This window comes from Belonocnema kinseyi, chromosome 2 (assembly GCF_010883055.1).
Source record: "Belonocnema kinseyi isolate 2016_QV_RU_SX_M_011 chromosome 2, B_treatae_v1, whole genome shotgun sequence".
NCBI classification, from domain to species: Eukaryota; Metazoa; Arthropoda; class Insecta; order Hymenoptera; family Cynipidae; genus Belonocnema; species Belonocnema kinseyi.
In genome coordinates this window covers 85451299-85464615 of record NC_046658.1, presented here as the reverse complement: position 1 = coordinate 85464615, position 13317 = coordinate 85451299, and the positions used below count along the sequence as shown (strand labels likewise).

The 13317-nt window shown below is 30.4% G+C and overlaps 3 protein-coding genes across 3 annotated transcripts in view; all 3 read left to right on the top strand.

Annotated features, from left to right (window-relative positions):
* The window catches only part of LOC117182815 (zinc finger protein 160-like), a 1645-nt gene extending 487 nt beyond the window's left edge, over nt 1-1158 (top strand). The window contains exons 2-3 of the mRNA XM_033375923.1: nt 175-324; nt 407-1158. Coding sequence (XP_033231814.1) covers nt 175-324; nt 407-1107 — 851 coding nt within the window. The 3' untranslated portion in view covers nt 1108-1158. The remainder of the gene's footprint in view (nt 1-174; nt 325-406) is intronic.
* A 380-nt stretch (nt 1159-1538) lies between these two features.
* LOC117182814 (zinc finger protein 676-like) lies at nt 1539-7697 on the top strand. The gene is made up of 3 exons (XM_033375921.1): nt 1539-1542; nt 5423-5590; nt 5673-7697. Exons 1-3 carry the CDS (start codon nt 1539-1541, stop codon nt 6788-6790), a joined length of 1290 nt encoding a protein of 429 aa, XP_033231812.1. The 3' UTR covers nt 6791-7697.
* A 546-nt stretch (nt 7698-8243) lies between these two features.
* On the top strand, nt 8244-10161 carry LOC117182813 (zinc finger protein 506-like). The gene is made up of 3 exons (XM_033375920.1): nt 8244-8277; nt 9011-9175; nt 9258-10161. Exons 1-3 carry the CDS (start codon nt 8244-8246, stop codon nt 9920-9922), a joined length of 864 nt encoding a protein of 287 aa, XP_033231811.1. The 3' UTR covers nt 9923-10161.
* The last annotated feature ends 3156 nt before the right edge of the window (nt 10162-13317 follow it).

Sequence of the window (13317 nt, the reverse complement as noted above, 5' to 3'; positions counted from 1 at the left end):
ATATTGATGACAACATATTATCTTTATATTTCAGTATTTATCATGAAAATTCCGTTGTAATGAAATATAGTCTGCCATGGATTATTATTGTTAAGTTGGTCAAGGTTTAGCGCAAGCCAAAAATTTGAATCCTCGAAAATTACAAATTGTAATTTTCACCTTATAATATTCTAGGTCGACAGTATTCGAGGAGTAAGTCAAAGAAATTAGAAGGAAGGCAAGATGGTGGATCCTATTCTTCTTCTCACAATCATTCTAGCGCCGGGATATTCATTAAATACGAAGTAGACGAAACGTTGGAAATCAATGATGAAATCATCCATGGTATGGCTAGCTTTGTAAATAAAATATCATAACCCAAAACATAAAATTACCAATTGCAGAATATATTTAATCAAATTTTCAGATCAAGAGGCAACAGGTGAAAAACGTGATAAAAAATATCAGTTCGAACTGTGTACCGTAAATACACGAGAAACTGACATTTTGGCTGCTGGAAACAATCGGTGGACCTTTAACAAACGGAAAATCGCGGAATCAGAACAGAAATTAGAAAAAAGATACAAATGCGACAAGTGTGCTCGAACCTATAAATACAAATGTAATTTGATTACACACCAAAAAAACGTATGCTGCGGCAGACATTTCAGATGTACATTTTGCGGCAAAAGGTTTATACGGAAATCTAATTTTACTCGCCATGTGGATTCTGCACATAAATCTTTAGAACATGCAACAGTTGAACAATTTACTTGCAATTTTTGCGGTTACAAATCCAATAGAAAATGTCACCTGGAAACACACATAACTGTTCGCCACTTTCAGGCATTGAAAAAAAGGTATAATTGCAACATATGTTCTCGAAGCTACACTACTAGAAGTTCTTTAAATCGACATAAACGAATAGAACATGCCGCTGTCAAACCACAATTCATTTGTGATTTTTGCGGACATAAAGCGAACAGGAAATGTTACTTGGCAGAACACATTACTCATCGCCACTTACAGACATCGACCCAAAGGCTTAATTGCGACAAATGTTCGCGAAGTTACACTCAATCAAGTGCTTTAAATCGGCATAAACGTTTAGATCACGCAGCAGTCTAACCACAAATTCTTTGCGACTAATTTAAATAGAAAACTAATTTAAAAAGTAACTTGGCAAAACATATTTCTGCACGCCATATCAAGTAATCTCATCTTTTGCTTTTTCTACTGATAGTAAACGTTAGTGAATGTATTTGGTTCTGAGTTAATAAAATAATCATTTTTCTGTGACCTAGATACTTTTTTAAAGTCAATAATCATTTAATGTTTACTACATGATGGTTTTGGGATTGCCCATATTCATAATCATGTAAATAGTGTGAGGATACATCAATATACAAATAATATAAAACTACGGCAAGCAAGTGACAAATTTAATTTTTAGAGGTAAACAAATTTTTAAATAAAATGTATGTTACAACAGATTTTTAAAAAATATTGATGTATACTAGAAAGATTACAAATAATTCGGTAATCAAAGAGAGATAGAAATGGGTAAGGTGTACGAAATATTACGTAATATTAAAAAGTACAAATATAATAATGCAAGTTACACTGAAAATGACCAAATTTGGACAACCAGCATAAAATGTTCCTAAAAAAATAATTTTTTGTTGACAAAATTAAAAAAGAGGAAAGAAGAATGAGAAGGCAACCAACCAAATCAATTTCCTTCTCTTTTTTCGTATTTTTATTTTTATTATTATCAAATTACAATAAAAATATTTGTAAAAAAATTACCAACGCTTCGGCACTCATACATCACCCTTATCAAGGCAATCAAAAGTAAAAAAAAAAATAAAAATTCAAGCATTTAGGAACAGCAGCGAACGCACGATGCTCACTCCCGGAAATCCGAGAATCAAGACAAAATTCTTGGTTTCAGGGAGCGAGCATCGTCGTTTCGTCGCTGTTCCCCCCTGCTCGAATTTTTATTTTTGATTTATTTTTCTTGCCTTGATGAGGATGTTCTATGACTTCCGAAACTTTGTTGATTATTTTTTACAAATTCTTTTTTTTATCATGATTTGACAATAATAAAAATAAAAAATTTTAGAGAAAAAAATGATAAGGAAGGGTAAATTTTGTTTTCTTTTTTTATCTTTTTTCAAATTGCAATAGAAATATTTGATGATGGTTATCCACATTTTCGTCGTTGGATTCTTTTTTTTTTATTTTCAGATATTCTGTACAGTTACTTTATAAAAATCTTTCTTAAGATATATAATTTTATATTTATCAGTGTTTTAGTATGCAAACTTGATTACATTATACTGTGCAATATATGGTATTAAAGAATATACTTTTTTCAAAGAATCTGTTTTATCATCAGAGAATAACAGAAATTCTTACCGTCTTTTCAGACTAGATGGAGCTATGAATTACAAATTTTAAAAAAATTAAATCTTTTCTGGAAAAACATCTTCTCCTTCGCTCTGCTGGTAATCTAATTACAGGACTTCCGATTGCTGGTCGAGTGCTTTTCCCTAAAGCTACTAGAGAGATCGAAAGAAGAATCCTTCTTTTAGAAATACACGCATAATTTGTCCTGATGTTACAAGTCAAATTTTTCGAAGGAATACGTATGTTAGCAAAGTTTTGAGTCGCTTGGATATGTGGAAGTGTTTCAAAACTAAAATCCAAAAATTTGCATCTAACAAACATACTCACATAACCAGTCAAATAAAAGCTTGTTAAAAGTATGACAAAACGAGAGGTTTCTTGATATAAAATAAAATGCAGAAATGTACCATGAGCCGCCACATGAATCTTATGCACCTTAATACAAAATCACAGCCATAGAAAATTATATATAATTGTGACAAATGTCCTCGAACTTACACTTATTTAAGAAATTTAAATCGACATAAATGTGCAGACCATACATCAGTAGACTTTTCAACGCATTTTACTTTGTGTAACTCACAGTTATTGAAATGATGGTATAAATGCGACGAATATTCTCGAAGTTACAGTTACAAGCGTGGTTTGAAGCAACATAAGCATTTGGACCATGCATCAGTCAGACATCAATTTATTTGCGACTATTGTGGCTACAAAATAAATATGAAAAGTAGCTTGTTAAGATACATGATTGCATGCGATTGCAAGTAATTCAGTAATGAATTAAACATTACTTTCTTGCCTGACATTAAATACGTGTGTTGTACCTTAAAATAATTTCAATGCGAATAACTACATACTAATCAATTGTCCTTTTAAAAGGTTCCGAAAGAGTAATTTCATTTTGCATCGAATCGATATAATTACTTTTCTTAAATGTAGAATTTTTTATTCTACGCTTTTTGTATTAAAAAGAAAGATATACTGATCAGAAAGTATAAATTATTTACCATTTTCTTTTCGATATACTAGCAAGTGTTGTTGCTTTATCGTCAGTTGATGAGAGTAGACTGAACTTGTTTCACTAATTTTAGTCAAGGAATAATAATAATTTCTGCATAGACACAGTTTTTATTTTAAAATTGATTCAAAATCGAGTGTTATTTCCATGTTGGTTTTGTGGCATGTATAAACAACATACATAGCCAAGTGTCAAGAATGGCTTTTACGACTCCAAAGATTACCACATGTTTATAGGTTTTCTACATTATTACTATGTATAAATATTGCAGAAAGTTGTTAACATTTTGAATTCCTATTTCGAAAGTTTCGTTTCGAAATCCAGCTATTCATACCAAAATTTCGATATGAATATCCACGGTTTAATATTAATTTAATATTTACTGCATGATACTTCTGTGATTGTCCATATTTATAATCATGTAAATAATGTAGCGGTGCATCTACAATTAAAATTACTTAGATTAAAGCATGCGAAATAGTTCAATAATAAAAAATTGCAGCATGCCTATTAAACATTTTTTTCTAGATTAAGAAAATTCTTTCATAAAACTATATGAGAAACCGATAAGTTTCTGTACATAAAATATTATTCTAGGGCAAACAACAGCTTCAAAATTGATATATTTATGACAGTACTTTGTCTAGTAGCGGAAAGTGGGGTATGGTGTCACTGTGGGGCACGGTGTCAATTACAAAATGTCAGAATAGTCAGAATAGTTATTATGAAAAACAAAAACTTTTGGCGAAAACAGATGGAAAATTATTTGGCAGAAATTAAGCACTAACAGCATATTTTGAAATAGTGAAAGCATGAAATGTTGGATCCTAATAAATGCAGCATTTCTTTGAACTTCTGTAATCATAAATTATTTTATAAACATTCTAAATATATTAAAATTAATAAAATCGTGCAACATAATATACATACAGGAATGATGCCCAAAAATATGTTGCAAAGATGGCAAAAATGCTTGATAACAGGTCAGTAATCTGATCGATAATGTAGAAAAACTCAGAAAGTTAGTTGTCTTGTGAATCTCGTAATGTTAATACTGTTATAGAGATAATGACGAAAATAAAAACGTGATTTGAATTTATATTTAATAATGAAACAGAAAGAACCAAGTTTAAGTTTGATTTCTTTGAAATAGACTATCATTTGAAATTCGTCATATATAAGCTACAAATAAAAAAAAATTGTAATACAAGTTATACATGTATTTCCATTCCGATTTACAAATTTCTAATAAAATGTATTATAGAGGATTCTCTTTTGATAGGGGCAAAAATAAACTTTAAGGGTATAATTTTCACATATTAAAACTTCAAGCAATTCTTTTTCTTTTTTAGGGTGGTCCTAATTAGATTGGTAGAGTAATAACTCAATAAATATAATTGCAGACATGCTGAATAGAATTTTCAAGAAGTAAGAGATTAAACTAGGTTTTGCGATATACTTTACTTTGATTGGTAAAAAAACATTTATTGTTGATCATATCTCGAGTAATTTTCTTTCAGTACATTATACTCTCGAGAATGATTATATTTCACGCTTTTTATTCTACAATTCTCATATTATTAAAATGAACCAGCAGTAATATGAGGGACACCATGCCCCATGTTATGGGGTACGCTGACCGAAATGCCACACCAACGAATTAATTAAATATCAAACGATGGCGTAGTTAAGAAACGATTTTGAGCAATGACGCATGTAACCGGATAATGTGAGCTTCTCACAAAGAAATACACACATCAAAATCATATTTGAATTACATTTTAGAGGACATTACGCTTAAAGCCCGGCACCATACCCCAACCTACCCTATTTTCTGTATGTGCTTTCTCGTTGATTGAGTTCATTGTGTGTGAAATAATAGGCAATTCTTCCCAATTCTATCTGAATGGAATATAGTATGATGTGGGTTATTTTTGGTTATTAAGTCAAGCTTAAATGCATGAATCATCGAAAATTGCTAATTGTAACTTTCATCTTATAATTTTCTAGGTCACCAATGTTTGAAGAAGGAATCGAAGAAATCAACAGACAGACAGGATGGTGGGCCATATTCTTCTGCAAATACTCGCATTTCTTCTAACAGTAACTCTAGTGATAGGACTCTAATTAAATACGAGATGGATGAAACCCTGGTAATCAAGGATGAAATCATCCAAGGTATTACTAGATTTGTAAATAAAATTTCTGAGCTACAAATATAAAATAAGAAATTTCAAAATACATTTTTTTAAATTTTCAGATCCAGAGGCTGCAAGTGGAGTACGTAATGAAATGTTTGAGTTGAAATTCTGTACCGTAGATATAGTAGAAGCTGATATTTTGAATGTTGATAAAATTTTACGGATGCAGAGCAAAAAAACAATTCCGGAATCTAAAGAGAAATCAGAAAAAAAATACAAATGCGAAAAGTGTGCTCGAACCTATGCACAACAATCTCTTTTGACTCGACATCAAAAATATGTATGCTACGCAACTGTACCACAGTTCATATGTAAATTCTGCAACATACGATTTATACAAAAATCTATCATGACTCGACACATGGATGTTGTACATCATAATCCAAGCTCACAGCTATCGAAAACGCAGCATAAATGTGACAAATGTTCGCAAACTTACAGTTGTTTGAATGCTTTAAATCGACATAAATATGTTGAACATAAATCAATCAAACCAAAATTTAATTGCGATTTTTGCGGATATATAGCGAATCAGAAAGCACACTTGTCATCACATATTACTTCGCGCCACTCACAGATATCGAAATTAAAGTATAAATGTGACAAATGTTTGCGAAGTTACACTTGGTTGAAAGATTTACAACGACACAAACGTTTACAGCACGCAATGGTTACACCAGAATTTATTTGCGATTCTTGCGGATATAAAGCTAATCAGAAAGTTCACTTGGCAAAGCACATTCATTCACTCCACTTCGTGGCACCGAAAACGAAGCATTATTGCGACAAATGTTCTCGAAGTTACAATTGGGTCGGTGATTTAAATCGACATAAACGCTTATTCCACGGAACAGTCAAACCAAAATTCGTTTGTAACTATTGTGGGTTGGTAATGCATAAGAAAAGTAGCTTGCTAAAGCATATTGCTTCACTCCACGCAAAGGCATTGAAAACGAGGCATTTTTGCGACAAATGTTCTCGGAGTTACAATCGACTGTGTGATTTAACTCGACATAAAAGCGTTAATCACGCAAAAGTCAAATCACAATTTATTTGCGACTATTGTGGCTTAAAAACGAGTATGAAAAGTAGTTTGTCAAGACACATGTCTGCACGCCATGACATACATACCTTTAATTACTTATTAGTAAATTCCCTGTATAATACTCAGTTTTAATTTTTATGGTTCCGAAAAAGGAAACTTACTTTTAATTGATATCTACTTAAATTGCTTTTCTTAAATCTAGAATCTGTTAACATAAGATTGTTTTATTAAAAAATATATGGAAATTAAGAAATAATCATATTATATCTATTTCCATTTTACGGAAAAAAGCCGTCAAGTGATTTAAATCAGCAGAACCATTTAGAGTCAGCAGTCCAACCTCAATTTATTTGCGACTGCTTCTTCTACAAAACGAATATAAAAAGTAGCTTGTCAAGACACATTACTGCGCGCCATTTTAAATAATTTAGTAATCATTCGAAAATTACTTTTTCGCCTTACATCAAATGCGTATTAAAATGTGTATTACCTTAAATTAATTGTGTTGCAAATCACTACGCAACACTCAATTTTCCTTTTTGAAGGTTCCAAAAGAGTAAACTTAATCTTCATCGATATCGGCATGAATTGATTTTCTTAAATATAGAATTTGCCATTGGGCTTTTTGTTTCTTCAAAATAAATGCGATACAGCTATAAGTAGTTTTAGATTATTTAACATTTCATTGTCGATTTACTAGCAAGTGTTACTTCTCAATCATCAGTTGATGGGAGTACACTGCAATTGTAGACACAGCTTTTTTATTTTCAAATTGATTAATTATTTATTAAATAATAAATTTATTGATTGATAATAATTTTTTTTACTTTTAAATTGTTTAGATTTAGATATTTTCTTCTGCGTTAATAATAAGTGTTTGTCTACACATAACGAGAGAATGCACCTATTTGTACAGAATTTTCTATACAAATAGCCAAGGCCTAATATTAATTTTACATTTACTGCATGATGCTTTTACGATTGTCCATATTCATAATCATGTAACATGTGTTGGGGTAGAAATAAAACTACTGAAGTTTAAACTTAGTCATAAATTATTTTAAGCACTATGAGAAAACGAGAGGTTTCTAGATATAAAATATTAAATTACGGCAGATAGAAATTTTAAAATTGATATATTTATGCTAAAATTTTGTCGGGTTAACGCAATATTATGCCTATTAAAGTCAAGTAGGAAGAAATTTGTAGAAACAGTGACCGCAATGTTCCTTATCAGAAACTATTGTTTATTACTTGAATTTAAGTTCTTCGCACTGACAAGTATTTAAAAAAAATCTTTCTTTCTCCATTATTTCATCCAAATAGTTAGATGTTTCTTATAAACATAAAATATCTTTACAATATAATAAAAAAAAAGACCTACAGGAGATGATTATTATTTTCGGCGTGCCAATACTTGTGCAATGATCTAATAAACTAGACGCATATACCGAATGACGAATTAACTAATAAATAAAAACGAATTAAATTACCGAATTAATAAATAAAATAATGAATAAATATACGTTTCTTTGCTTTCTTATTGATTAAGCTTATTGTGCCGAGCATAATGTAAAAAGAGCGAATGGTAACTGTAAGTGCTACCAACATAATGTTGGGTCAGAAGAATTAATAGCTGAGTAATCATCTTGGATCCGTTTCTGAATAATTGACACGTGTTTGCAACTTTCTCTGAAGCAGTACCTGGTTCTTGCTTTATTTGGTCTGGTAGGAGTTATTATTGATTACTGAATCAACGCTTAATACAGGTTGAGGGATAAAATCATGAAAAATCGCAAATTTTAACTTTCAACTTATTATGTTCTAGAATAAAAAGACCAAAATTGACTCAAAGAAATTAATAGGTCGAATCCTTTAAAACGACCTAAACGTTTAGAGCATGCAGCAGTCAGGCTACAATTCACTTGCGATTTTTGCAGATATATAAAACAAATGTGAAAAGTATATTTAGTTGATACTGTTTGCTTGATGCTTTTGTGGTTGTCTGTATTCATAATCTTTAAGCTTATAAAGAATTTAATTAATATAAAACTGCATAATCAAAATTACCAATTTTATTTTTCCAGTTAAAGTAAATTCTTTTAAAGAACTATGAGAAAACGAGAGGTTTCTAAATATAAGAGATTAAATTATGGCAGATAACTTTAAAAGGGATACATTTTATGACAATATTTCATCTTAATACTTTAATATTTTAGGATAAAAATTTCATCGAAATGTATTATAATCTGATACGAGTTATTATTGTTATTTGAGTCCAGTTTTAATGCAGGATAATAATTAAAATCCTCGAAAATAACTAATTGTAACTTTCACCTTATACTTTTCTAGATCAACTGTATTCGAAAAGTGATTCGAAGAAATTAGCACGACAGAATAGTGGGCCATATTCTTCCGCCACTACTCCCATTTCTTCTAGCAGTAATTCGATTTCCGGTATTTTGATAAAATACGAGATTGACGAAACTTTGGAAATCAAAGAGAAAAGCATGCAAGGTATCACTAGATTTGCAAAGAAAACAACTTCACCAAAGCCATTAAATAAAAAATATTCGCATATATTTTCTTGAATTTTTAGGTCATGAGACTGCTGACAACAATCTGCGGACCCAGAAGAATGAGAAAATTCCAGAATCAAAACAGAAACCAGAAAAAGAATACAAATGCGAAAAGTGTGCTCGAACCTATACACAACAATCTCTTTTGACTCACCATCAAAAATACTTATGCGACATGGTCTCAAAGGTCACATGTCAATTCTGCTTCAAAGAGTTTACACGGAAAAGTAGTTTGAACCGTCATGTGGACTCTTTACATCTTAAAACAAATTTACAGGCAACAGAAACCAAGCATTATTGTGACACATGTACTCGAAGTTACGTTCGGTTGAGTGATTTAGTTCGACATAAACGTTTAGAACATGCAGCAATCAAGCCACAATTTATTTGTGATTTTTGCGGATATCAAACGACTGTGAAAAGAACCTTGGCAGTTCACATTCATTCACGCCACTTACCGAAATCGAAACGAAAACGTATTTGCGACATATGTTCGCGAAGCTTTACTTGGTTAAGTACTTTAAATCGCCATAAACGTTTAGAACATGCAGAAGTCAAACCTCCATTTATTTGCAGTTTTTGCGGATATAAATCGAAATTGAAAAGAAGCTTGTTAGAACACATTTCTTTACGACACTTAAAGTCACCGAAATCGAATAATATTCTTGAAGTTATAAATGGTTAAGTGCTTTAAATCGATATAAAAGTTTAGACCAATCTATATTCCAGCCACAATTTATTTGCGACTATTGTGGCTACAAAACGAATATGAAAAATAGCTTGTCAAAAGATTACTACACTCAACCTCAAGTCATTCAGTAATACATAAAAAAAACAGTTTTGCGTTCCATCATAGGCGTACCTCAAATAAAAATTTTGCAATCACTACATAATACTCAGTTTTACATTTCTAAGTTTCCAAATGAGTAAATTCACTCTGCACCGATGTGTGCATAAAATAATTTTCATAAATGTAGAATTTGTTATTATACGTTTTGTTTATTCAATAAAGAGGCTTGAATCAGAAGGTTTGAATTAATTACAATTTTCTTTTCGATTTTCCATCGAATGTTACCACTGAATCATCAGTTTCTGAGAATAAACTGAACTGGTTTACTTAATTGTAGTTTATATTCATTTGCATGAATTTCTACTTGTTATAATCTTATATTTATTCAAATTATCATTTGACATAATTCATTTTTTCCCAAATAAGCACATAACCTAGCATTTATTTACACGAATCACCATTTAGCATAATTTCCACAGCATCGAATTGTGATGTCACACAAATTTTATTTGTCCTAAAGCCCATCCGGTCTGAAATAAATATACGAAATTCAAAATCAGCTAATCAGGCTGTAGGAAAAATGACAATTCTGTGACATGGCAATTCCGTAAGTGGGACTTATGACAAATGGAGATTTTTATAAATGAATGCTAGTTTATGTGATTATTCGGGTAAAAATAAATTATGTCAAACGATAATAAGAAATTCGGAAAAATGACAATTATGTTGAATAGAAATTCGGAAAAACATAAGTTTTATTAAATGAAAATTAGCAATAATAAATATTGTGCGAAATAGAAATTCGAAAATATGATGATACCAAATGAGGACTCGGTATAATAGAAATTAGGATATCTGGTAGTTAGGACAAATAGAGCATGTTTCGCCTGAAAATTCGAAAAAATAAAAATTATGACAAATCTCTGTATGGCAATTTGATTTTCGGTCAAATTAGTTGCGTAAGTGTTGCACATAATGAATTATTATTAATAATAACTTGTACGAACGACTCCATCGCGTGCCATATATATATATAGGTTTCTCACATTATCACTATGCATAAATAATGCAGAGAGTTGTTAACACTTTAAGTTTCAATTTCAAAAATTGATTGAATTATTATCTACGTTATTTCAGTTTCTACTAATACGATGCCGTAAAGAATGTATTCGATGCTGCATTAATAAAATAATTAGTTGTTCAAGGTTTAGATACTTTCTTTTAAGTCAACATAACGAAATGTCCACACATATCGAAAAATGGTCTGTTTTTACCGAAATTCCGGTAAAATAGTTCCTTTTCCAGGTCTCGCTATTTGTCACAAAAAATCCGACTTTTCGTACAAAACTTTTAGGATATATTACCACGGTTTAATATTTATTTGATATTAACTTCATAATACTTTTGAGATTTTCCTTATTTGTAACCATGTAAAATATTGGGGTACGTTCAGAAATAAAATTTATAAATTTTAAGCTTATGTAATACTTGTACAATATAAAACTGCAACATGCAAATTACAAATTTTATTTTTCCAGGTGACGAAAATTCTTTTTAAAAATTATGGGAAAAAGAGAGGTTTCTAGATATAAAAGGTTAAATTATGGCAGATAGCAACATTAAAGTGGATATATATTGGCTATTTATTACAATATTTCATCTCAATACTTCTATCCTTTCTGATAAAAATGCTGTGCAAATGGCATATTTTCTACTATGGGTTATTATTGTTAATCATGCAAATGTTTAGGGCGGGTTACTGATTAAAGTTCACGATAATTACTCATTGAAATTTTCACCTTGCAATTTTTTAGTTCAGCAGTAAAAACCCAAAAACATGCAATAAGAAAGTGCAAAATATATTTTTTGGTCAATTTTCCGATCAAGGGACTGCAGGTGAATAACTAAGTGATTATTTTGTGATTTTCTATACTTATAATCATTTTAAATATTTAAATTTAATTCAGAAGTCTTAAATTTATAAAATATTACTATAAAGCCATTGGGTAGTGTGCAGTTATTGTATATGGGGTATTGATTAACTCTACTGCAGGATAAGGATTAAATTCTTTGAAAATTACTAATTATAACTTTCACCTTAAAATTTTCTAGACGTGCATATCAAGAGTGAATCGAAGGAGATCGTACAGATGCGAAAAGTGTGCCCGAAGCTACAAATGGAATGAAAATTTACGTCGTCATAAAAAATTCGAATGTGACGTCATGCCACAATTTAAATGTAAATTTTTCGGCCATCAGTTTAGGCGGAAATGTAACATGAAGAGCCATATAGATCAAGTGCATTTTAAAAAATGCTTACAAAAATCGAGAAGGAAGCATAATTCTGGTAAAAGTCTAGAACACGCAGCAGTCACGCCACAATTTTCTTGTGATATGTGCGATTACAAATCAAAACGAAAAGATTCCTTGTTAAATCATATGAACTCACGCCACTTACAGACATCGTAATCAAAGCACAATTGCGACAAATGTTCTCGAAGTTACAACTGGTTCAGTGCTTTAAAACGACATAAACATTTAGACCACGCAGTAGTCAAACTGCAATTTATTTGCAACTATTGTGGCTACCAAACAAATCGAAAATGTAACTTGGCAACACACATTACTGCACGACATCTCAAGTAATTTAGTTATAAAAATAAAAAACTCTTTTGACTTGTATTAAATGTTTCTTTTTCCTTAAAGCACTTTTTATGGAAATCACTACATAATACTTAATTTTATTTTTTGATGGTTTTGAATGAATAAATAAATAAGTAAATCTCCGTCGATATGATTATGGCTTACTTCTCTTGAGCGTAGAATTTGTTATCATCCACTTTGTTTAATTAAAAAAATATAATATATACAATATGATAAATAAATAAAAAGATTCATACGGGCAATGAACATAGAATATGAAACAATATTGGTTGACAAATGACTATGGCCACTATTGATTCATGACACTGTCCACATTATTTTTATGGATAATTTAATTAAATCAATTTTTGTAGACTTCGAATTCCAGTTTTGAAAAACTGATTTCATCTTCACTATTTCTACTAATATTATAAATTAACGGATTTACTGTGTTCTGAGTTAATAAAATAATAATTTTTCTGAAATGTAGATACTTCATTTTTAATTCATGTTAATGAAACGTTTGCACTAAATTGCATCATGCACACTACAATGTTTATTTTTTCAGTTTAAGATAATAATTTTAAAAATCCAGAGAAAAGGATTGATTTATGAATTTGCAATATTAAGTTAGAGCAGACAAAAAT